Source organism: Lissotriton vulgaris, chromosome 3_2 (assembly GCF_964263255.1).
Source record: "Lissotriton vulgaris chromosome 3_2, aLisVul1.2, whole genome shotgun sequence".
Classification (NCBI taxonomy): domain Eukaryota; kingdom Metazoa; phylum Chordata; class Amphibia; order Caudata; family Salamandridae; genus Lissotriton; species Lissotriton vulgaris.
Window position 1 is genome coordinate 11,380,853 of NC_141690.1, and position 23,462 is coordinate 11,404,314.

The 23,462-nt window shown below is 45.9% G+C and overlaps 1 protein-coding gene across 1 annotated transcript in view; it reads left to right on the top strand.

Annotated features, from left to right (window-relative positions):
- The window catches only part of RFC1 (replication factor C subunit 1), a 742,181-nt gene that overhangs the window by 97,934 nt on the left and 620,785 nt on the right, over nt 1-23,462 (top strand). The window contains exon 4 of the mRNA XM_086963975.1: nt 20,662-20,814. Coding sequence (XP_086820101.1) covers nt 20,662-20,814 — 153 coding nt within the window. The remainder of the gene's footprint in view (nt 1-20,661; nt 20,815-23,462) is intronic.

Genomic DNA, 23,462 nt, shown 5'->3' on the forward strand with positions numbered 1-23,462 from the left:
GAAGTGCGTTCATGCCTACTCTACAGTAGATTATGCGCTCTTGCATAAGAAAGAGAATGTGTTAACCAGGGCTGCTGACTTTGAAACAGGAAAACCAAGTTCGAAGCTCGGCGCCAGATCAACATCATGTGATTCTGGGCAAATCTCGTAATCTTCCCATGGCTAAACAGGGGGACTAACAAGGGCAGATAAGCTTCATTGAGTAGTAGCATTGTGGGATCGGTAAACGTGCTGGCAATGGCCTCGGACAAAAAGAACAAGTATCTAACTGTTAACCTCTCACTTGAGGAACAATGGCGGCCATGTTACTTTGAAAGGAATTGATGTATTACATTAGAGAGTTCGGAGCTCTTTCTGTTTATTCACGTTAAAAAAAATATATATAACAATGTTAGGAAAGGAGGAGAAGGGCAATTTATGACGTTGATTTAAGCCCACTTCAAATAAAAAAACGCCTTCTCAATAAATAACTTACCCTTGAAGCTCATGAAATGAATACGGTGTTTATCGTGTTCCAGCGTCTGTGCGCCCAGCAGGCCGGAATCCAGGGGCAGGGCGCTTTGCTCTTTTTAGATTTCCCGAAACGGCGCGCCCCGCTCAGATCGGAACACGAGGTAAAAGCAGTAAAGTACGGATTGCTGTGCTTGCCACCCTGGTCTAGGTGTGTTCTCTGAATGTCAGAGTGATGAAAGCCGCCGTGCCGCGGATGGGCTCTGCCCCTGGCATCACCATGTAATTAAAACAGACGTGAATGTGTTTTTTTTTTTTTACAGGACTTTCATAGGAATATATATTACATTGCTACCGGACCGTTCTGTTTCGTGTTCTCTTTGACTGCGAAAGATTGTACCGACCAAGGTCCCGGAAAATATTGGGATGGGTCGCACGTATTCACTAGCAGGAACACAATTCGGCTGTACCGTTGGAGGGGGTCTGAATAAACGTCCCCTTTTCTTTAGGGCTCTTTTCCGGACCACAACCGACAGTAATAAAGAAAACACGAAAGAGAAACAAGCGCTCGCCATGTCTGTAAGCCCCGTCCTTTTGCGATTGGGGGGGTCTATTTTTCATTCTCCCCTCTTCTCCATTGGCTGGCATGTAAACAACGGGCGTGTTTTGGACTTGTTGATACATTCCAGCCAATGGAAAGATGAGAGAGAAAGAAACGAAGAAAACACACGCCCCAATCCGAAAAGGACGGGGCTTACAGCGAGAGAATGACGACACTTAGACCTCTTCTTCAATGGAGAAGAGGGGCGGGGTTTACCCTCGTTACTCAGTCATTAATACTCGCCAGCGAGACTGCGCATGTTCGCAGCGTACGCTAGCCGAGACCTAAAAACATTACTAGAGATTACGAGAGCTGGTGATTTGAGGTAAAATAAGGTGTTTAAAATTTAACCTGGCCACTGCAATTTTCACCTAACAATAACATCACTTTAAAAACAATTTTTTAGGTCGAGCCTAGAGTCAGTGCATGTGCTGCTCTGTGAGGCATGCTGTAATCCCTCTGGGGAGGTTTGAACACTCACCCGTTTTTTCATTGTTTGCCTTGTCTGCCTTTACAAATTCTATTGCTTTGGTTAGTGAACAGTCTGTTTGTTCCACCTTGTGCCTGTTTTGTTAGCACCCTGGCGACTGACCCTGCTACATGGATCCTTTCATTAGTGGCCATATGGTTGTTTCCGTGCTCTACTTTTTCCTTCCGTCCTCTCTTTGCAATTGTTTTTGTTGTTGTTTTTTAAGGCATGGGAGGCCGAGGTTCGAACCCTGTTTCCCAGTTCCAAAGTTGGCAGCTCTAGATTTTATGCCACATCCTGTCCGCAAGAGGATTGGCATTTTTTGGGGCTTTTATCTACATTTCCCGAGTCACCCTCCCAGCGCACCCACCCTTAACTCTTTCTTCCTGTTTCTTCCGTGCTTATACAATGCACACTACCACAGTTCTATGCTATTTTCATTGCAGCCATGTAGTGTTTTGAAAAGGGAGCAAGATTGGGAGGGTGTTTTCTATGCATTGGAAACTTCTTCAGTTAAAGGAGAGGGGAGGCGTGGAAGTGCGAGGAGGGGGTGAGATGGAGGTCGGAGACTGTGAACTAATTTCTCATGCTTGTGTTGATCTCCACCGGCATTGCTTCTCCTAGTCACCAACAAAATCTGCATGGTCTCTCTGGGGCAAATTATTTTGTAAACTTCCCTTGCAGTTGATGGTAAATCTTCGACTTTTTGACGTCTGTTTCCTCTTCAGCAGGGTCATGTTCATTAAGAACAGCGGGTGTGCGGGTCTATATTGTTATGTAATAATCCAAGGAAACTTGTTTACAATGTCGTTAGAACGTGAAAAATAGAAGAGGGGATCCGCGAATCAAAGCCAGTGAACACAGCCTGGAGTAAAGAGTATGTGAGCAGTGTGCTAAGGGTTAATAAAATCAGGTGAATGTTTCACTTTTGTTTAATTTTTATATGATACTAGCAGCCCGTCCCGACGTTGTCCGGGAGCAATTAGGCTTCAGGGCCCCCTCCCGCCCCGCTTTTGTAACCTGCAGACGTCACTTTTTCCTCCTGTAATTTACTTTCCTGTCCCGTCCCTCGCCCGGCCCGGCCCCCGCCCGGCCCGGCCTGTCCCCCGCCTGCCCCTACATGAGTGCCCTTACCTCTGCCGGGGCTGCTCTCGCCTGTCCCCTCGCACCACCGCTCCTCCCCTGCGCCATGTCCGCCGCTCCTCCCCCACGCCATGTCCGCCGCTCCTCGGACGCCGCTCCTCCCCGTGCTCCTACCGTGACCACGCACGTCGCGGCCGGCGCTACTTATAAGGGACTACTTTTTTTTAAAATCTAAAATTTTAAATAACGTTTATTTTTTAAATTTATGTAGCCTATAACCATCTACACACCCTGCCGATTTCAACGGTGTATCGGGTGTGTAGATTGGCGTAGTGGTTCCCGAGTTTACCCGCCTGAAAGTTTCTGCTTTATTATAGTAGTATAGATACATTTTGTGTTTTTTTTTTTGTACTTCGATTAGCAGAACAGCACTTAGTACGGCCTTATATTTAGCTGTTGCTGCAGTACTGCTTTCCACATTCATGAAATATTGCCTTTTACTCTATTATATTTTGTTGTCTTTGTTAAGGCATTAGGATTTGCATATGCGCGTTTTCAGTCGGAGGGGATGTTATTGATGTAGTGCCAAAGTTCTTTCATAAGAGGAAGGGGTTAGCTAGGGGGGGAAGAGTTCAAATAGAAAACACATGCTCTGCGAGGTTTCTGCGATAGAATAGGAATGCTCTGCGGTCATACAGCTGCTCTTTCTGCCTTTTTATTCACGCGCGCTGGAGGCTGGCCAGGTCGCCCCTTCTGGTTGGCTGTCTTTGAACAGCAGCACAGCGCCTACACCTCCGCGTTACCGGGACAATTCTGTGCAATTAATGTTCGAGAGTATTTTGAGAATGTTTCAAGAAAGATTCATATCAACTAACTTCCTTATTAGGACACTAATATTTGCGTTATAAAGGGTTAAGAAGTGGCGTTAGGGTCAGAGCTGCCGACTTTGGAACTGGGGGCCAGGTTTGAGTCTCCAGGTCGGCTTCACATCCTGTGATTTTGGGCAACTCACTTAATCTCACCGTGCCTAAAAAATACTGTGACCTTGTGTAATGTGGCTGCTGCTCGGGTACCTTTGCGCTGGGTTGAGTTGGATTATAAACCTGCTAACAATGCACGCTGTCATGAATGTCCCATGATCTGCAGAGCCCACTGGCCGCACTGCTGATACTTAGCATCCTAAAGAAACAATCTCCCCTTGATACAAATTCACAGTTCTAACACAATAACAATAACAATAATACATGTACAACTATGTATAAAAAGATGTAGGGTATTTTATTACATAAATGAATTCATAAACATGAGAATAAAAATACAAAATGTATATCAATAAAATCAAGTATACTAATACACAATATAATAACCACAAGTTAAAACATTGTCAATTATGACCTGCATAATTGGGAAGACAGATAGAAACATGTAAAACATGTAATTTCTTCAATACAGATTATACATTCGGTATCCTATATATGCACTACGTATTATACAACAATCAAATCTGTGTGTTAACACAAGTGCTGGATTCTTGAATTGTACTTAGACGATGCGTTGACACGTTTCGATGGATACAGAAGTTTAAACCATCTTTATCAAGACTTGTAATATTCTGTTGTGTCAAGAGGGTCGAATTAATTGCCCCTAGATAAAAGATTTATTCGTATTGAGTGCCCAATTCTGGGAGGATTCCTTTCCCGATAACTTTAAAATATGGTTATCCAAATAATTTTCAATACTCTTAAGAAATGTTTTGGTGCCAACGGTCACATGTATATTACTTCTTGATTTAAAAAGCGGGTTATATAATTTCCCTGTGCTCCTTTCAGTTTGGTATATGCAAAAATTGCTTGCAAGGGATTTTTTGAACCTTATTTTGAAACAGAAGGCTGATCAAACTTGACTGGTAGATTTAAGATCAACTTAAATTAATTAATGTTATGTTATGTTAAATTAACTTTTTGAGCGCAACTAACACCATTAGGTTTCTTGGCGCTTTGCTGGGGGAGCCGGAAATGGATACAGAAAGAAAACAACTAATTATAAAACTCAGTGAAAAGGAAGGTTTTAAGGGAGGATCTAAACTTGGGGTAGGGGGAAGACAACCTAAGAGGGAGGGGGGAAGGGAGTTCCAAAAAGACGGGGCTAAAAAAGAGAACCTAAGGCCACCGTGTTTCTTCCTCTTGAATCTGGGGACTGATAACAAAGCCATCTGGGATGATCGGAGGGTGCGAAGAGGGGCATAAGGGTGGAGCAGGGAGGAAATGAAGAGAGGGCTGTGACCTGCTAGAGATTTGGAAATAATGCAGCCAAGCTTGAATTTGCATCGAGCCGCTATCGGGAGCCAGTGGAGACTTTTTAAAAGAGGGCGGACATGTTGATCTTTGGGTTGGCAGTAAATCAGGCGGGCAGTCTGATTTTGGATCAACTGAAGTCTCCTAAGTTGATAAGCAGGAATGCCTACATATAGTGCATTTGCGTAGTCAAGCCTGGACATGACTAACGCTAGCAGAGCCAAGATGAGGGCATCAGTGGTGAGTAGGCGGGAGATTTTTCGTATTTTCCTGAGTTGGAAGTGGCTTGATGATACTACTGCGCTAATCTGGGGTGTCATCGAAAGGTCACTGCTAATTAACAACCTGTTTCTCATTTGATTAAACATTAACTTATTTGACAAAAGTGGTAACAACTCAATCTAGAAAAATGCTACACGGGAAGTGGTTTTTGTGAAAAATTATTTTATATATCAAATATTCATTTCATGGGGTACAATTTAAAAAGCAGTGAAAAATAATCAACAATGAAAAATGAACAAATGGACAAGATATAGGTTAATTAATCTTTAAAATCCACTTGCGTTGCTGTCCACTCTTTTTGAGTATTAACACAACGAGACTTTGTCACTGTAACCAAAAATAACGTTGCATTGAATTAATCACAAACAAAGAGAGATGCGGACTGATATGTCGACGTTTCGGCCTTATTATTGATAAATCCTCAAGGCCATCCTCAGGACTTTCAATCTTTAGTATAGGTGAACCCATGGGTATCCGATTAAACAACTTCAATTGTATATTGAGTGCGGGATCTTTATTACAACTGCTTCTGGTAAAGGAACTCGTTTTGGATAAAGATGTTGTGGCGTCGTTAATCCGCTGCCTCAGTAAATGCTTTTGATACAGCAAAGATTCGGCGTGGCTTCAGTCTCGCGAGAAAAATCGGACCTTTCAGTTTGGGGCATCAATTGAAAGAGGGATATAGTAAACTACCAAATGCTGATCACGCCACCCGTAATTGATCGTGGTGGAAATAGTCGTTCTACTTAGCGGGCATGCAGCAAGTTGCTTCACTGTTCCGTCCATCTATCTGCTACCCGGGGTTCGCGGAACCCCGGGTAGCAGATACTTGATTTTATTGATATACATTTTGTATTTTTAGTCTCATGTTTAGGAATTCGTTTATGTAATAACATACCCTACATCTTTTTATACATAGTTGTACATGTATTATTGTTATTGTGTTAGAACTATGAATTTGTATCAAGGGGAGATTGTTTCTTTAGGTTGTTGAACCTCATTTCCCTTGATAGATTGAAGGGGTACCTCTCTTTTTTCATACGATACTTAGCATCCTACATTCCCCAGCCGTAGTTCGAACACCACCCCAATGAATCCGGGCACCTTTCTATTTTTCCTAGTACCTCTGACCTGCTAGGCCTGTGTCTGACCTCTTGCCTGTGCCAGTCACCCAGATGCCCACAGGCACTGTTTGCGGGCACCTAGTGCTCGTCAGGGTCAGCCTTATGCCAATGAGTTTGTTAACCGGACTCGTCTGCCTGTCCCAGTCACCGACGTCCACAAAGCTTGTATGCGGGTCCTTTCTGCCCTTCCTGGTGACCCTGTGAAGACTTTCTGCCTCTCATGGTGACTATGCCAGCCCTTTCTGCCTCACCGTGTGACCCTGGTCCCTTCACACTTCCCCAAGGCCTTCATCCGGGCACCTTTGCCTGTCCCTCCCATTCACCAACGCCCACAATGCTTGTATGCCGGATCTTTTTGGCTCGCATGGTGACCCTGCAAGCAGGGATTTCTTAAGGGTTTTGGGGGCTTGAACCGAATGTATTTAGAGGCCCCTGTTTGGAATTTAATCCAATTTCAGCTCTTCCATGCCCTCTTTGGCAAAGTTACAAACATAGCAGGGGGCAATCAACCGTTGCTCTATTTAAAACTCGGGGACAGTTACATGTGTTTCAATATTTTAACACAGCAGCAGCTCACAATATCACTGCAAATAATCTGTGACACCCTGTCATTTCTCATATGTGGGGTCCTGGTTTGGTCTAAAGGAAACTTTTTTATGGATGTTGCATGCAACATAAACACAACATTTCTCTGTAAAATGTCAGTAATAGACTCACTCACATTAGACATTAGTTAAAAGCGAAAAAGTATTTAAAACAAGCTGTTTAAGAATGATGCATGGTCATCAGGGCAAGACTCTGCAGAACAAAGCTGACTCTATCAGGGGACCCCCGGATGACTGGGGCCCTGGGCCAGAGCTCACTTCGCCCATGCATTAAAACGTTTCTCCCTACGAGGCCTCTCTGCCTCACCCGATGACCCTGGGCGTTCACACCTCCCCAAGGCCTGTATCAGTCTTCGGTACACACGGCATGTATTCGGCCCCTTCAGCCAGTCCCAGCCCTCGTCGCCTACGAGGTCTGTATGCGGTCACCACGTCCACTACCCGTGTGTACCAATCCTTTCTGCGTTTCCCGTGACCCTTCACCCCACCACAGGGCCTGTATTGCCACTTTCTGCCCGCTTCGGTGTCTTCAGGGTTGGGCTTGCATATTGGGCAGTCTGGCGATGGGGGAAGGGCGACTTGACAGGACAGTGTATGGGCTGTTTTGGGGCTTCTTTAAGATCTGATACAGTTTTCATCTAAGGGTGGGTGTATTTTTTGCTCACACAGAGTATGTAATTATCACAGGAAATGCACATTTCAATGCATGCTACACGAGGAGGCTGTCCACTGGACAAATAGTGACTTTCACCATGCTCTTCATTGTGAGAGAACCATTTTCAACATCTGTTTGCCAGAATAAATGATCTTGTGTACCTTTCCCTCATGAAAGTCCATGAGACTTTTTTGCTAGAACCAACAATCATGAGTGAAAGCTAGGCAGTAGCATAAGCGTGATGAAAACAGGAAATTATGTGAGTTACAAGTAGCCCAGGAGATGGTATCTATACAGGATTACAATCTTATAATAAAAATTCAGCATGGTCTAGTTTCATATCCTCTTAATATTTAGATCTGTTGCTGACACAATTTAATATGTGGTGGAGAAAGATCATTGTCAATGCATATTAAGTGCTTGTTTACCTCGATGACGCCCCTTTTGGCGTTTGCTTCCACAACGCTATGCTTTGATTTAACTGAACGGGTTTAATTTATTGGCTTTCATGGAATGCGACGAAGGACTTAGACTTCTCAGAGCACTTTAGAAAGGATTGGTTCTGACATACTGACAAATTCAGTAGCAGTTTTAGAACAAGCATTTGCAATGCAATAATTACTGCCAATGCTTGTTTCAGTGTATTTCTAGTTTTTTTAATAACATAAAGTAATATTTTATTACCATACATAAAGCTAATCCCTGCCGTGCATTGCGTTCAGCTGTGTGTGGCGTGGGGTTAGCCACAGGGCGTGGCCTTTGGCCAGGCCCTGCATACAACCCCTTGAGAGCAACCAACTCCATGTTACACACAGCCTTCTAGCATGTGCAGTGTGAGTTTTTGGTCTCTCAGGTCCTGGCTGCTCTTAGACAGACTTGCTAACTTTGTTAAAGAGTGATAGCACCAAAATATGAAAGTGAGCCTATTTGATTTCTCAAGGTGGGAGCATATCAATATATATTATTTGAACATAGTTTTTAAAATTGCATTTTGTGAGTTGATAAATGTTAAAAGACTGGGACATATTGTTTTTTTGTTTGTTTTTTAATAAATTCCACATGTCTCTGGGTCTTTTAACATTTTTCAGCCCACAAAATGCAATCATAAAAAATCGACCTTCTCCTGGAGTCATGGTTTTAATGCACTCCTTGCAGCCGTTTCTCCTGCAACATTAAACAAGCATTAAAAATGCAATAGTTGGGACCAAGATGGCCCCTTAAGACCTCGGCTCCGTCAAGACTGTCTCCCCGCACATATCCTGTCAGTGATCCTGCGTCTTTGGTTCCCCAAAAGACAGCTGTAAGTGAGCAGTGCCCATCCGTGCACTCCTGGACTCTGAGGCACGTCCAGAATCGGAGATACGGGTCCTGGCTCTTTGGGCCTAGCTGAACGTCTGACGCCTGGGGCTGACATACCGCTGCTGACCGCAAAAGTGTGGAGCTGCGACGGCCGCTCGGACCGGAAATCGCTGGTCAGCGGGAAACTTGAGAACACGCTCCCTCCGTAGCGCTTAGGTGTGGATGCCCTTGACAGAGGTACAGATACCATCGTGCAGGTCTCCGGGCCAGGCACCCGGAGTGTCTAGACTGGCGCATATCCAACGGCATCTAAATCTGATTCCGCCCGCGGCCTGCACCGCTTGCCTGATAAGGGCTTGGCATCACTGAACTGACTGACCTGTGTGTGGAGGCTGCCTACCGCATTCCTCCTGCGCCCCTGCAACAGCCTGCGGGGTACGTCCAGAGGCAGGGGTGTGCGCGTTTCTCCACTTGGGAGCCTCGGAGGGGGTAAATTCCAGTGACAACGAAAAAGAGCTGTGCTCCTCTCTGCGAGTGCCTGTGAACCCGCCGCGGCCGGGTGCACCGGGGACGGTTTCCTGTTCCTCCCTGAAGTGATGGAGCGCAATATCGACGGAGTAGCCTTTTCCATGCCTTGGGATCCATCCGAACTGCCTCAGGTGGGAGCGAGCACTGGCGCGGCATAATAACAGTACATTGCCGCAACTCGCGATAGGGCGCCCATAGATACACTTGCCTCTTTGCCAGCAACCATCTACTGCGCAGCTACGTAGCTGTATAAATTCTGCATGTCACTCGCCCTTGGCAGCGCTGAGACTGCTGCAGAGATGATGTGATTACCTGGGGAGGAGTGCAAAGACGTCAGGTGAGGAGCTTGCCACAGACACCTAGGGGACGGCTCACCCTTTGTTCCCTTTGCATTTGACCCTGACACCTGTAAGAGCTTGACAGCTATAAGTAGAGTGTAAACCCTTTTCCCCCCTTCCCTCCACACCCATGGAGTGACTGTCAGCCCAGGCGGTGCCAGCAAGTTTAGAAACTTGGGAGAGCGATGGCAGGGGTAAATGAAACTGAGAAAGGCCCGGCCCGGGGTCCCAGGAGCACTAAACGGGTTCAGTCCAATAAACTTGACCGGTACACTCTCCCTAAGGGCTCACCTGCGTCACACTCCTAAGGCAGCTGACGACCTTGAGGGCTCCACCCCAGACTTGACCCTACAGGACGTTATTGCAGCATCAATGGAGTCATATTAGAGCATAAAATGGATACTATCTCCATCGACGTGAATCTAATTCGGGCTGATCTCACAAAAATGAAAATAAACAAGAAAGTCAAACCTCTGGGCATTAAGACAGCCAGTCTAATGGACGATGTATCCTTACTCCAAAGAGAGGTCCAAAAGATCTAAAATCCTTCCGTGAGATGAGTGAGCTCAAGCTGGACGATTGCGAAGGCCGTATGCGACGCAACAACGTCCGCATCCTAGGTGTGCCGGAAAAAGCGGAGGGGCCAGCACAGGATTTGTTCATAGAAGACCTCATCCTCAACTACCTTAAACCAAAGGGGCTGGGGAAATTTTTCACTATTGAGCGGGCACGTAGAATCCCGGGCGGACGGCCCAAACCTGGGGCACCACTGCTCCTGTTAATAGCACATGTCCTCAACTTCCGGGATAGAGATGCAATTCTGCACAATGACCAGCCCTCTCCAATATGAAAACGCTGATATTACATTTTTTCTAGACTTTACGCAACTGGTACAAAGACAACGTTGGACTTTCATGGCCATCAAGAAAAGGCTCGGGGAGAGGGGACTTAAATACGCAATGATGTTCCCGGCTCGTCTCCGCGTGGAAGCGGAGGGACGGGCATGGTTCTTTGATAATCCAGCAGTGGCTTCGGACTGGCTTGATAGCTGAGTAGACAACAGTTTCGGAGAGATGGATGGTGAAAGCGATCTGGACTTATCAATCAATCATATCATTTGTAAAGCGCACTACTCACCAGTGAGGGTCTCAAGGCGCTGGGGGGGAATGCTGCTACTGCTCGAAAAGCCAGGTCTTGAGGCGTTTTCTGAAGGTCAGCAGGTATTGGGTCTGCCGTAGGTGGATGGGGAGGGTGTTCCAGGTATTGGCGGCGAGGTGGGAGAACGATCTGCAGCCGGAGGTCGCTCTTCGGAAGCGGGGGACTGTGGCGAGGGTGGCAGAGAAGAGGTGGCGGGTGGGGGTGTAGAAGCCGAGTCGTCTGTTGAGGTACGTTGGTCCGGTGTTGTGGAGTGCCTTGTGTGCGTGGGTGAGGAGCTTGAAAGTTATCCTCTTGTTGACTGGGAGCCAGTGCAGGTCTCTCAGGTGGGGTGTGATGTGGCTGTGGCGAGGGATGTCGAGGATCAGGCGTGCAGAGGTGTTCTGGATGCGTTGGAGCCGTCTCAGGAGCTTGGCCGAGGCTCCTGCGTAAAGGGCGTTTCCGTAGTCAAACCTGCTGCTGACGAGGGCCTGGGTGACCGTTCTTCTGGTTCCAGTGGGGATCCACTTGTAGATCCTGCGGAGCATGTGGAGTGTTTTGAAGCAGGAGGAGGAGACGGCGTTGACCTGTTAAGTCATGGAGAGGGTGGAGTTGAGGATCACCCCTTGCGTGCGTGTTCGGTGGGTGTTGGAGCGGTTCCTAGTGTGGTCGGCCACCAGGAGTCGTCCCAGGCCGAAGTGGTGGATCCAAGGATGAGGACCTCTGTCATGTCCAAGTTCAGCTTCAGTCGGGTGTTCCTCCTCCATTCAGCGACTGCCTTCATTCCTTCGTGAAGGTTGGTTTTGACTGTGTGGGGGTCCTTACAGGCTCGGGGATGATAATCACTGGGTGCCGTTATCCTTCACATAAACTTACCCAGGTAACGGGGTCCTGGGACCCCCATAGTAGGACTCTGTCTCAATATGATTAGCCTCAAACTAGGGGTGCTTCAAAGACAATCCAGTTGGGGACACATAATTCAAAGAGTTGTTGGGGGTACGTGAAGTCCGAGCGATGGCACCCCTCCCCCTATTTTCTACTTTTAGTTATTTCATTGGGGCAACAGGCACTCTGCAAATTCGAACTGGGCAGTTGTAAGCCTAGAGGGCTGGGAAGCAGGGTTGCGCGTGTTTGGAAATGGGTTAGGCAGGGAAGCAGGAGAGGGGTTGTTGGAAAGGGGTATTGTATTCGGTTTTTGTTATTGTTGTTCCATCGGCAAACACTGTAATTAGCATGACTGAGGCAATTGATATCTTTATTACATTAATTGCATACAGGGGTCTCCAAACCGGTCCTGGAGGGCCGGATCCATGCCAGGTTTTTAAAATTACTACATGTATCTCAATGGGGATATCCCAAAAATCTGGCGTGGATCCGGCCCTCCAGGACCGGTTTGGAGACCCCTGCGCCATACACAGTGGGATAAGTGTGCCAGACTTCTGAGCTGGAATGTTACCGGACTAGGGGACAAGGTTAAACGCAGCATAGTTCTTCAATATATCAGGATACAAGCCTCGGACGTCGTACTGCTTCAGGAGACACATATAGTGGGAAGCTCATGTAAAGCTATGTGCAGGTTGGGGTATAAACTGGTGGCACATGCTGGGTTCACAACAAGTTCAAGAGGTGTGGGTATATTGCTGAAAAACACTTTCCCCCATAGCGTGGATTCCACCTGGACTGATGACGGGGGCCGTTATGTAGGTATCACTGGGTCCTGGGAGGGGCGGACCATTACATTAATGTCTATCTATGTACCGCCTGGTCTCCAAACTACTACGTTTCAGGACCTAAGCACCACTCTCCTTTCGCTCTCTGAAGGACTGTTGTTACTGGGAGGTGATTTTAACTCTGTGGGGTCGGGTAGACTAGATAGTCACCCACCGCGTGAATTGGGGCCTTCTAATAGATGGCTACCTGACTTTCTCGTAGCCATGGGATTGGTAGACTGCTGGCGCGCCTACAACCCGGAGAGCATGCAACATACTTTCCACTCTGGGGCCCTCGGCAGCCTATCCAGATTAGATTATGTTTTTCTACCTAACCCCCAAATCTCACATATTAAGGAAATTAGGCACCTGGCTAGGGGCATATCCGACCACTCACCGGTATGGGTACATATACTCCTCGACCAGATTAGAGTGGGAAGAGTGGTCCTGATCAATCCCTGGTACCTTTGCAACCCCAAAATTCGTAGGGAACTCACCAAGACGATGGACACATATTTCAATGAAAACTCGGGTACTGTAGATTCCTCCCAGATACTCTGGGAAGCTTCCAAAACTGTAATTAGTGGGAAAGCTCTGTCCATAATATCTGGACAGAAGGAACGACAAAAGGAGGTGTCTAACATAGAGGACGAAATCTGCAGTTTAGAGAGAGAGAGAGATGGAAACGACGACCACACCTGACTCACTCCACCTGTTGTGTTTCAAACAGAAAGAATACAGGGTACTACTGACAGAGAAAGCTAAAACGCTGGGTAGAGAGAAGCTCCGTCGGATTTATGACCTAGGGGATAAAGCCGGAAAATTGATAGCTTGGCTTGATAGAAGTGAATGGGCGAACAGATTAGTTCCAGTTCTGCATGACTTTAATAATGTTTGCATAACCGACCCCCAAGAAATAGCGAATCACTTTGCCAGACATTTTGATCTGGTTTACACTGCAGTGGCACCCTATACTGAGGAAGAATCTGCTGATTTGTTAAAGGACATTACACTCCCCACTCTTTCCTTAGAGGACCAGCGACTGTTAGATAGCCCCTTGACGGCAGACGAAAGAGCTCAGGCGATCCGATCGCTAATCTCGGGAAAAGCCCTCGGCCCTAACGGCATCCCCATTGAATTATATAAACTTTGCCCTGATAAACTGTCTCCTTGTCTTAAGGGCATGTTTGAAGAAAGCAGAACAATAGGTGAGCTACCAATGGACCAACACATTGCCAACATAGTAACCATACAAAAGGAAGGCAAACCCAAAACAGATTACACCTCATACAGACCTACCTCCCTCCTTTGCAGAACCTAAGATTCTTGCCAAAGTCTTAGCTAACAGCCTTATTAAATTAATTTCGGAACTGGTGCACCCAGACCAGTCCGGTTTTATACCACACTGGAATACTGCGTTAAATTTACGCCGAGTTCATGTAGTCCTAGGCAGGGGGGGGCACGATCCTAGAACCAGCTGTCCTTGTTTCCCTGGATGCCACCATGGCATTCAATACCATTGAATTGCCTCATCTCATAGCAGTCCTCCAAAAGCTGGGGTTTTGCCAGGTATTTATTCAGTGGGTTCGGCTCCTATATTCGAAACCATGGGCACAAGTCGTGGTAAATAATAAAAAGTCAGACGCTTTTGTCTCCCTCCTCCTATTCGCTTTAGCATTGGAACCCTTGGCAGCATGGATCCGCCGAGATCCAGCTATTCGAGGAATGCGATGGTCACCTGAATGGGAAGACCGCATCTCACTCTACGCTGATGACGTTTTACTTTATTTAACAGATCCAAAAAAGTCCTTAATTGCGGTCTTGGACATATTGGCAGTGTTCGGCAGATATTCTGGTTTTAAAATTAATTGGATTAAATCCCACCTATATGCCCTTTAGGGAGGTCTACCCGCCCTGCCCCGTAACTATCCAATACGAATCAGTACCACAGTATTCAAGTATTTAGGTATATTTCTGTGTTTAGACCCTACACTTCGATATGAGAAAAATTCTCCTTCCTCCAATTCATCGTTTGAAGCGGGACATAGCCAGTTGGAAGTCTCTTTCCCCTCTCTCTTCGGGGCAGGGCAGCTCTTTTTAAAATGATGTCCCTTCCTCGTTTCCTTTACGCCCTGCAAATCTCACTCGATCCTGTCCCCCTGAAATATTTTAAAGAAATTGAACACCTCCAGAGGGACCTGTTGTGGAACGGATCGCCATGTATAGCCTTGGGTAAACTTACATTGAAATGGTACGATGGCTGCATCAGTCTACCAGACATAAAGAAATACTATTGGGCTGCACACCTAGCAGCTATCAACCAGGGTACCTATGGTGACCCTGGCAACCCAGGCTACCGGATGGATAAGTGGCTTCTCCAAGGAGGAAATTACAATAGATCCCTTTATTCATAACTGAGCCGGTCTAGACTGACAGGCCCCACTGGAGATTCAGTCAATGTATGGCACACTGCAAATAGATCCGTCAGACGGGAACGTAAACTGACGCTAGCTACCCCCCTGTGGGATTCTGAACAACTGGGTAATCTGTGGACATCGAAGGGATTTGATAAATGGGACATGGTTGGCATCTCACAAATTAAAGCTAAAGCTATATGGGAGAAGGGAGGGATACAATCCTTTGCCACCATCCAGAACTAACATGAGCTAGCTGACACTGAGTTATTTCGTTACTGACAGATTAGTCATGCACTAAATTTCCTCGTCCTAAGGGGCACGTCCCTTCCTGAGTTATCCCCGTTAGAGGACAGAATACTGGATGGCCACATCATCATTTCATTAACTTATAATAAATTGATACATAACATGGAAGATCCATTTTCTGCATTACGACAGAAATGGGTGACAGATGGCATAGAAATGGATGATGATGAGTGGCAGGAGGTGATATCTTCTCCTCGGGTGGTGGCCATTCCAGCTCAATTAAGGCTAGTGCAGCTTAAAATCCTACATAGGATATATATGACCGCCCCCCGGCTAGTACAGATGGGGAGAGCGGAAACGGGGGACTGTCGCAGATGATGCGGCCAAATAGGCACCTTTATGCACATTATATGGGAATGCACACGCATACAGACATATTGGAGGGAGGGGGACTGTCCTCACTGCTTCCATTTACCCTGAAGCGCGCAGATGCTTACTAAATATATGGGAACCGACCGACCTTAACACCCATCAAACACAATGGGCTACTTTGAAATGTCATGATTGCCAAAAGAAATATTGCTCAGGCCTGGGGAGCGGCGACTCCCCCCACTCTAGAAGCATGGAAGACTAGTGTGGACTGGTGTATTTTCAGAGAAAAGACAGTATATACTGCCCGAGGCTGTCCTAAAAAGTGGTCCCGCATATGGTCCCCATGGAACTCATATGGAGACATTTGCGTTCCCCCGCAGAGTATTGAACTTGATGATTTGCTTCCTCCTTGAGGGGTCCTGACTGTGTGTACTGAGTAATGGTATTACTTCAAGTTGTCATGCATAGATCGATACTAAACTGATTGACTGCTTATATGCGATGTTTGTTAATAAAAAGTTTAATTAAAAAAATTTACTCTAAAAATGCAATAGCTCTCGCCTTTCATTAAGTTAAAGCCATTTGCTTTGCTATACAATACCATTAGCAAAACTAATGGCTTTAACTTAATCGAAGGCGAGACCTATTGCATTTTCAATGCTTGTATTTGCGAGTGCCAGCGTCTTTCTGGTCGCATGATTGTGAGAGCAGGAAACAAAACTACTAGAAACCACACTAGCCGTCTCATTCTCGCGGGTCATATCATATACATGCAGCAGAAACTAGGCTTGTTAAAAGAGAAACCGGATTAGTGCCTTATTTTGGGGCCTACCTGAAGAGAACTGAGCTGTCATTCTCAGCGCGGATATGTACGCAGGGTAGCCGTCTCTCATTCCGAGAGAATAAACACACGGGCGACCACTTGAAGTGGGAACTTGTGGACCACGTGTACGACCAGGGACAGACCAAGCATGTTATGCTCTTAGAGCAGAGAACCAGTGTTGCTTTGTCGGAAAGAGACTGACGGCCCGGGGAGATGGAGATGTTCGTTTAATAGACAAGGCGGACTCACGTTACTCGCCGGAGCGCGCACAGGTATTTCTATAGAGCAAACTCGCGCGGAACGAGAGTCACGTTCTCTCAAAGCTGGGCAGTCTCATTCACTCCGCTCTGTCAAGTCACACGCTTGATCGAGCTTGGGCTCTCGCAGACCAGACGCATACAGGAAACTCGGTAAACTCATTCTCTATAACTAAAGACGCGGGAGACACAAGAGGGTCTCATTCGCATCGTGATACACCGCGGGATTGAAGCCTCGTTCCCATAATCATGTTAGATGTATACAAGGTGACAGAGAGTGTATCGTTCTGATTCTGACACCCAAGTGTATCATTCTCACAGACATGTACACAGAGAGCCCGCAGGAGTATCATTGCCGCAAACAGCACGGAGAATCATTCTCATAAAAGCAAAGAACACCACACGCGGATACCCTTTTGTTTTCCTCCGGGTCTAGTATTTTCACTGAACAGCTCATCAGCCACTCGACTGTGAGTATCCGCTGCATCTTTTGGATCGGCTAGTTGCGCACACTTAATGTTATTAAACGAGTATCTGCGAGCCCGGTTAGGCTATGCAACTGGTCCGTCAGTTTGAGTTTTATTGTCTTATCGTTAAACCTCTAGAAACGGCTCTTTCCATTACCAAATAGCTCTGTAAAGCAGTATTGTTAATTACATGTTTTGGATGTAGGGGTCTAATAAGGAGGCACTGTAAAGTTAAAGAGCGTCAGATCACGAAAATGAAAACATTCAGGGCTGTGTGCCTGATTGAAATAGCTGCTGCTTTGGGGCAGTACTTAAAGTGTAACCGGGGTATCCATGAATAATAAAGGACAACATTTTGACCACAGTGTTTGAATTACATTTTTCTTTTAGAGTTAGTTTTGATGCTGCACACAAGAACCCTTCCGCAGTTCATTGGTGACCTTGGTATTCTTACCTCATTAGTACCAGTTTAATGCCTGAATGCAGAACTAGTTAACATCAGCAAAGGGTCTGCCACGGCTTTGCGCCACGTGTGGCTTGTTTATTTGACTAACTTTGAATCGGTGTGAGCGGGGAACTTTTTGTTCTTAGACCCGGCAAATGACGCAGTTCATGATGGAATGTGAGGCAAGTGTCCTAGTGCTGAACACGAGGGAGCGCGGTGCCATTCAGAGCACGGTACCTATGATGCAGCAATGTTTGATGGGAGTGGGGAAGAGGTACTTTGTGTATCAGCAGCACATTGTTTGGATGAATTGTTGATAAAAGAGGTGCTGTATAAAACAAGCGTGACCGCACTCACAATACGCGATGTTTATAACCGCTTCATCGATGTGCATGCGGGGACTGGATGCTTTACAGGCGGCGAAAAACAAAAGTCCCCAGAGTGGCACCCCGCCAGTAAAGCATCCAATCCCCGCGTGCACATCTACTGTTTCTTTCCTCCGCGTGCACACTTTGGAAGCCGTATCGATTCCAAAAGGCCCTGCTGCTAACGCCAGCCGAGACCTAAAAAGTCTTACTTGTGCCCCTCCCTATCCTAGGGGCTCCGCCAAGCTAGAAACCATTATAAATAAAAAGGCCCTAACAGGGCTTTATGGGGCACTCCTAGAAAGAGCAGTGAATAATAAATTAGCAGAGCCTGCCGCTCACCTGGTTGTTCAAGTTTCTCTGAAATGTTGTCCCTAAACTGCTTAATGCAAGAACTGGTTGTGTCAAAGGAAGTTTGTTAAAAAGTCACAATTGATACTTGATAAATAAACAAAGGTGCTTTCGATTCTGTAATTATGTTGCTATTCAATGGTTTCCCAGTGGGCCTTTCTGCAACTGTTTTGCTGCAGGTATTTTCAAATCCAGTCAATTTCTCATGTTTTGACTTGTCTGGTTGTGTCCATTGATTCCCTTATGCTGCACTGCACAACTCTTGTTGTTTGTTCTTCAATGTATTTGTTCCCTGCGATATGCCTTTCATCGAAAAGCCTGCTCATGTTATATGCTCCTTATTTTCACATCGCTTATCTGTGCATTTAGGGTTGTTTTCTTCTATAGCACGTATTTAGTGATGGCTGTAAGAAATGTTTGAGAACTGGGGCTTTCAACAGGACCTGATGTATAAGCTGTTTTTTTTAAATTTCTTTTTATTAAAACAAAAGCAACAAAAATACATCAGGTGACACAGTACAGAATAGTATCGGACAATAAAAGACATTCCATACCTATAGAAAACTGTGCGGATATTACATTGAATGGATCAAGGGGACGTGCGGATGTATAAGCTGTTTAATGTTGATTATTTTTCCTCTGGAGGGTGATTGTGTTCTGCCTTAATATCATGACCGATGGTAGTGGTAGACTTCTTGGATAATTTAATTCCTGTCATGTGATTTTGACTCTCAACAGTGCCACTTGACACTAGTAAATGGGGGTAGGTAAGAGAACATTTATGGATCTAGTCTGACATCTAGTAAGGCGTTAATGACTGCGGCAGCATTTTTATCAATTACTGAAATGCTACTTTTTTTTTTTTTTAATGTAATGCCAGTACCTACTGAATGGCTTAGGCCTAAAGTGCTTATAAGTAGGGGTGGGCGCAACTCACGTAATTTCACGGAGTGTAATCGCACGGAATTGCTTAAGAATTCCTAGAGATTACGTGAAATTAAACAAGAAAAGTAATTCTGCGTTTAGCGTTATATCTTCGTGCCAGAATGCCCCCTCACATCTATGTTGAACATGAGGGGGCATTTTTTGCTCTAAGAAATTGCGCTAAATGCAACAGAACACGTGTAGTGAGTGCGAGCAGCCACTTGTGTTCACTAAATGTGCTTTAGGGGTATAATTTCCCCCAACGTACTCCCGGCATTTAGTGTTATTTTCTTAGCGCCAAATGCACTCTGGCGTCCAAAATGGCCATGAGAATGTTTTTTGCGCTAAGAAATAGCGCTAAATGCAGCAGAACAGGAATGGCAAGCACAAGCTGACAGTGGATCTCACTAAATGTGCTCTTGCACTAGGATTTTTAATCCTAATCACACAAGGAGTAATTACGTAATTGTTGGTAATTCTGTGTAAAAGAGTGAAGCAGAATTACAGAAATTACTCCAATTACTCTGGCGTAATTCTATACCAAAGGGGATGGTGGATGGAGCATTTGAGCAAATCAAACACTCAACTCCAGTCAACTGATCTGGTTTTAATCCATCATCATTCTTTAGCTCACTCCAGCACCCCAGTTCAGACATGGCCAAATGCAAATCAGTCTGATCCTGTGCCTCATGGGAACAGTCCAGCCCCAACTGCTAGGCCATGTCTTCCCCAGGCCGGAAACAAGCATCCTGGGACCTGTTTCGGGTTCATAACCCTCATCAGCCAGGCTATCTTGAATCCAGTGGCAGAGTGAGCAAGGGACCCACGTCTGGGCATACCCTGCCAACTTAGGGCAAACAAAGCAATACCAAAGGGGATGAACCCGAAACCGGTCCCAGGATGCTTGTTTCCGGTCCAGGGAAGACATGGCTTGGCAGTTCGGGCTGGACTGTTCCCATGAGGCACTGGGTCAGACTGATTTGCATATGGCCATGTCTGAACTGGGGTGCTGGAGTGAGCTAAAGAATGATGATGGATTAAACCCAGATCAGTTGACTGGGAGTGAGTGTTTGATTTGCTCAAACGCTCTGTCCATCATCCACTTTGGAATCGCTTAGTAACAATTCTGGACAGTCTGATGTTTCAATAGTGTTTTTGGTGCGAAATGTACAAATTGTTTTGTTTGTGGGTGATATTTGCATTTCTGTGAGTATTATTTATCAGTCTTAACAAACGGCTACAACCCCATGCTTCTGTATTGGGAAGGCTTGGAGTACACCTTTAATCAAGCATCCTTCAAAATCTGTTCTGCAAGTTTTCCCACCGAAAGACTGACATTGTCTTTGCGTGGCACCTGCATGTTTCTGCAAGGCGCTAGGCAATCACTTGAAATAATGCAGTGTGCCTCGCTGTTGACTTTCAGATTCGGAAGAAGAAGCGCCTCAACCAGTGAAAAAATCCAGGAAGCCGTCTCACCCATCACCGCTGAAAAAAGCGCCATCAGAGGCCTCTCCGTCTCCGTCGCAGCATGCCAAGATCCCCAAGAAGGACCCCATCACCTACGTGTCTGAGACAGGTACAGGGCGATGTTCGCAGTTTCAGTTCCTTTTCTCATTTCCTTATTACAGACTGTTGCGAAGTACTTTCAGGGTAGCTGCACGTTTTATAAATGTCATTTATTATTATTTCTTGTCCTTATTAGCTCCGAAGGCGCACATGGCGAAATTGGTCTCTGGAGGTTTAAGATTACCTGTAGGTTTAAATGAGTGTCCTTTTACACATATGTATTTCCCCTTTCATCCCTAAGCTGCATCCTCTGCAGATGCTCGCTGTGACTCGAGGTTGACGTGTTCTTTTTCAGAGATCATGACTTAACGAATTAACTCTGCAGCTTTGGTGCAGCTGGTAGTGGGTGAGTTGGTCTCAGAGGGGAATTTTCGGATGGGAGTTGGTTTCTTGTATTGGGGTCCATTACAAAATGTCAGGCAGTGATTTTCGGGGTAAACGCGCAGAGCTGCGGTGCTCTTGGGTAGCAAGCACGACCCAGGCCACTCTGAATAAGGCTGTCGTTCGCATGAGGATAGAAGTCCGGCGACAGGTGGCTTGTACATTATTCCTGTGTTCTTGGGCAGAGAACACAAGGCAGCGCGCCCTGCCTAGGATTACTGTCAAGAAGCGCTTGCAGTAGGGTGCAACACAGGGACATTTTCCGTCCATTATTCCAAGCCAAACTGTGCGCTCCCCCGACTTGGAAAGCCATCCGCATGCTTTGCACGTGCTGGTTCTCACCCTCTTGTCCTCTGGCTTTTCAGCGCCGAGCCTTTTCTTAGATAGTGCGCGCGCTTTAAGTGCAGTAGCTCATTCATTGAAGGTATTCATTCTAGTGCAAACTCACAAATATGGCAAGCACTGCTTAAAACCTGTTTAGTTGTTATAACTCACGCGAGCCGCACCTTACAGTGACTTTTCACTGCGCGTCATTTATTTCAAAGCATATTAACGTTTAATGCTGGAGGGGCAAAGGTTTATTAGCTGTAACTCCACATAGATACCAGCCAAAACTAACATGCAGCCCACTCAGTGTTCGGGAATTGGGGCATAGATACATATTTATCAATGCTGCAAACTCCGGCCTGAGGAGAGCACGCGTGGTCGTCTCCTGAGGAGAGAGAGCATGCGCGGTCCCAGGACACACAGTGCTCCCCCTCTCTCACCAGGGTTCTGTCTTTCCAACTAGCATTGCCCTCTCTATGCAGTATTCTATGGAAAACGACTGCAGTGAAAATACTAAAGCATAAGATACCCAAGAAGAAGGAATACTGCCAACCATAAGTGACGTGTGAAATGTCTCAATAATACCATAAACACAATGATACGCTTCTTGCATCAATCAGAATCGCATTCCCATTTCTTGACACTTATAACCCAGGTGTTTTTGGTTCCCGCAATTTTCATCTATATGTGTACACTATGCTCTGTAAATTATGACCCCTCTATTTACTCGCGTTCCTTGCAGATTAGCAAACTTTGTTCTTCATATTGTTTTTGAGAATTTGTCTAGGACAAAACCTAAAAAAGCAAGGAGTAGGGCGATGTTATGTCATCCTTACATTAGCAATTCTGTTACTCAAAACTCTTGATCTTTAGTGCGTTTGAAAACTCTTGTACATACATTGCTTGGAATGAAAAGATCACCCTCTGGCACACACAATACACATGTACGCGTGTGTCATATTGTGATGAAACAAAGTATGTCAGACGAAGATCTTGAGTCTTTCGTGTCCATTTCACCGGTAGAGGAGGATATATAATGGTATTGCTTTGTGCACTCCCTTCGTAGCCATGCCAGCTGATGAGCTCAATATTCAGCGTTTAGTGTGGGGCCTTTTGAAAAGCGTATAAGCGTCACAATTCATGCTTTCAGCTTTCATACATTCAGCTGTACCTGCTGCCTCATCTGTGTTTGTGTATGGTAGAAAACCTTTCTTTAATGTCACTAATCGGGGTCATTTGTGAGTCTGGTGGTGATTGTCCACCCCTCACCTCCCAGTGCTGCTTAATAAAGCAAGGGTTGGTCGCTACCAAATTGCAGGTAATTCAAGAGCCTGGGACATCTCTGATGAACTAAAACGAGAGGGGTCCCTTGAATCAGGATCCTAATGGTACACCCGGGATCATCATGACCACAGGGTCCACCTCTTCATCCCAGCGCTACATTAATGTAAGGGTTTTACATGTAAGTGATTCAAGGGTCTGGCATCCCTCTAATGAACTAGAAGAGGTATATATTTCTACACCATAAACTCCTAACTTGGACCATCTTGAATGAAGGCTCTTAGGGAGACCTGGTGCGTTGCTCTATCTCATTCGGTTTGAACGCCAAATGCAGTGCCAAGCAAGACGCGTGAAATCTGCAAGGTCTGCAGCGCTTCCGTTCCATGTAGAAGGACTCGCTGAATCAATTTGATGGAGGCGTTTGGTAGTATATTAAAATCTCTTGAGAGCGTTGAAGTGTATGAGCCTGTGTCTTTGATCTGTAGAAACTTCTTTTGTTTGCTCACAGCAGTACCGCCATGTCTTAATAGGTAATCCTTCTCTAAGTCAGTCTTCCATCTCGTTTTAGTCACATCATTAGCTGCAGGAAACATCTCCTCAGTCATCCAGTGTAGTCTGGCCCCCCCTATATGCTGTTGTTTGATAAGTGTCAAGGGAATAAACTCATTT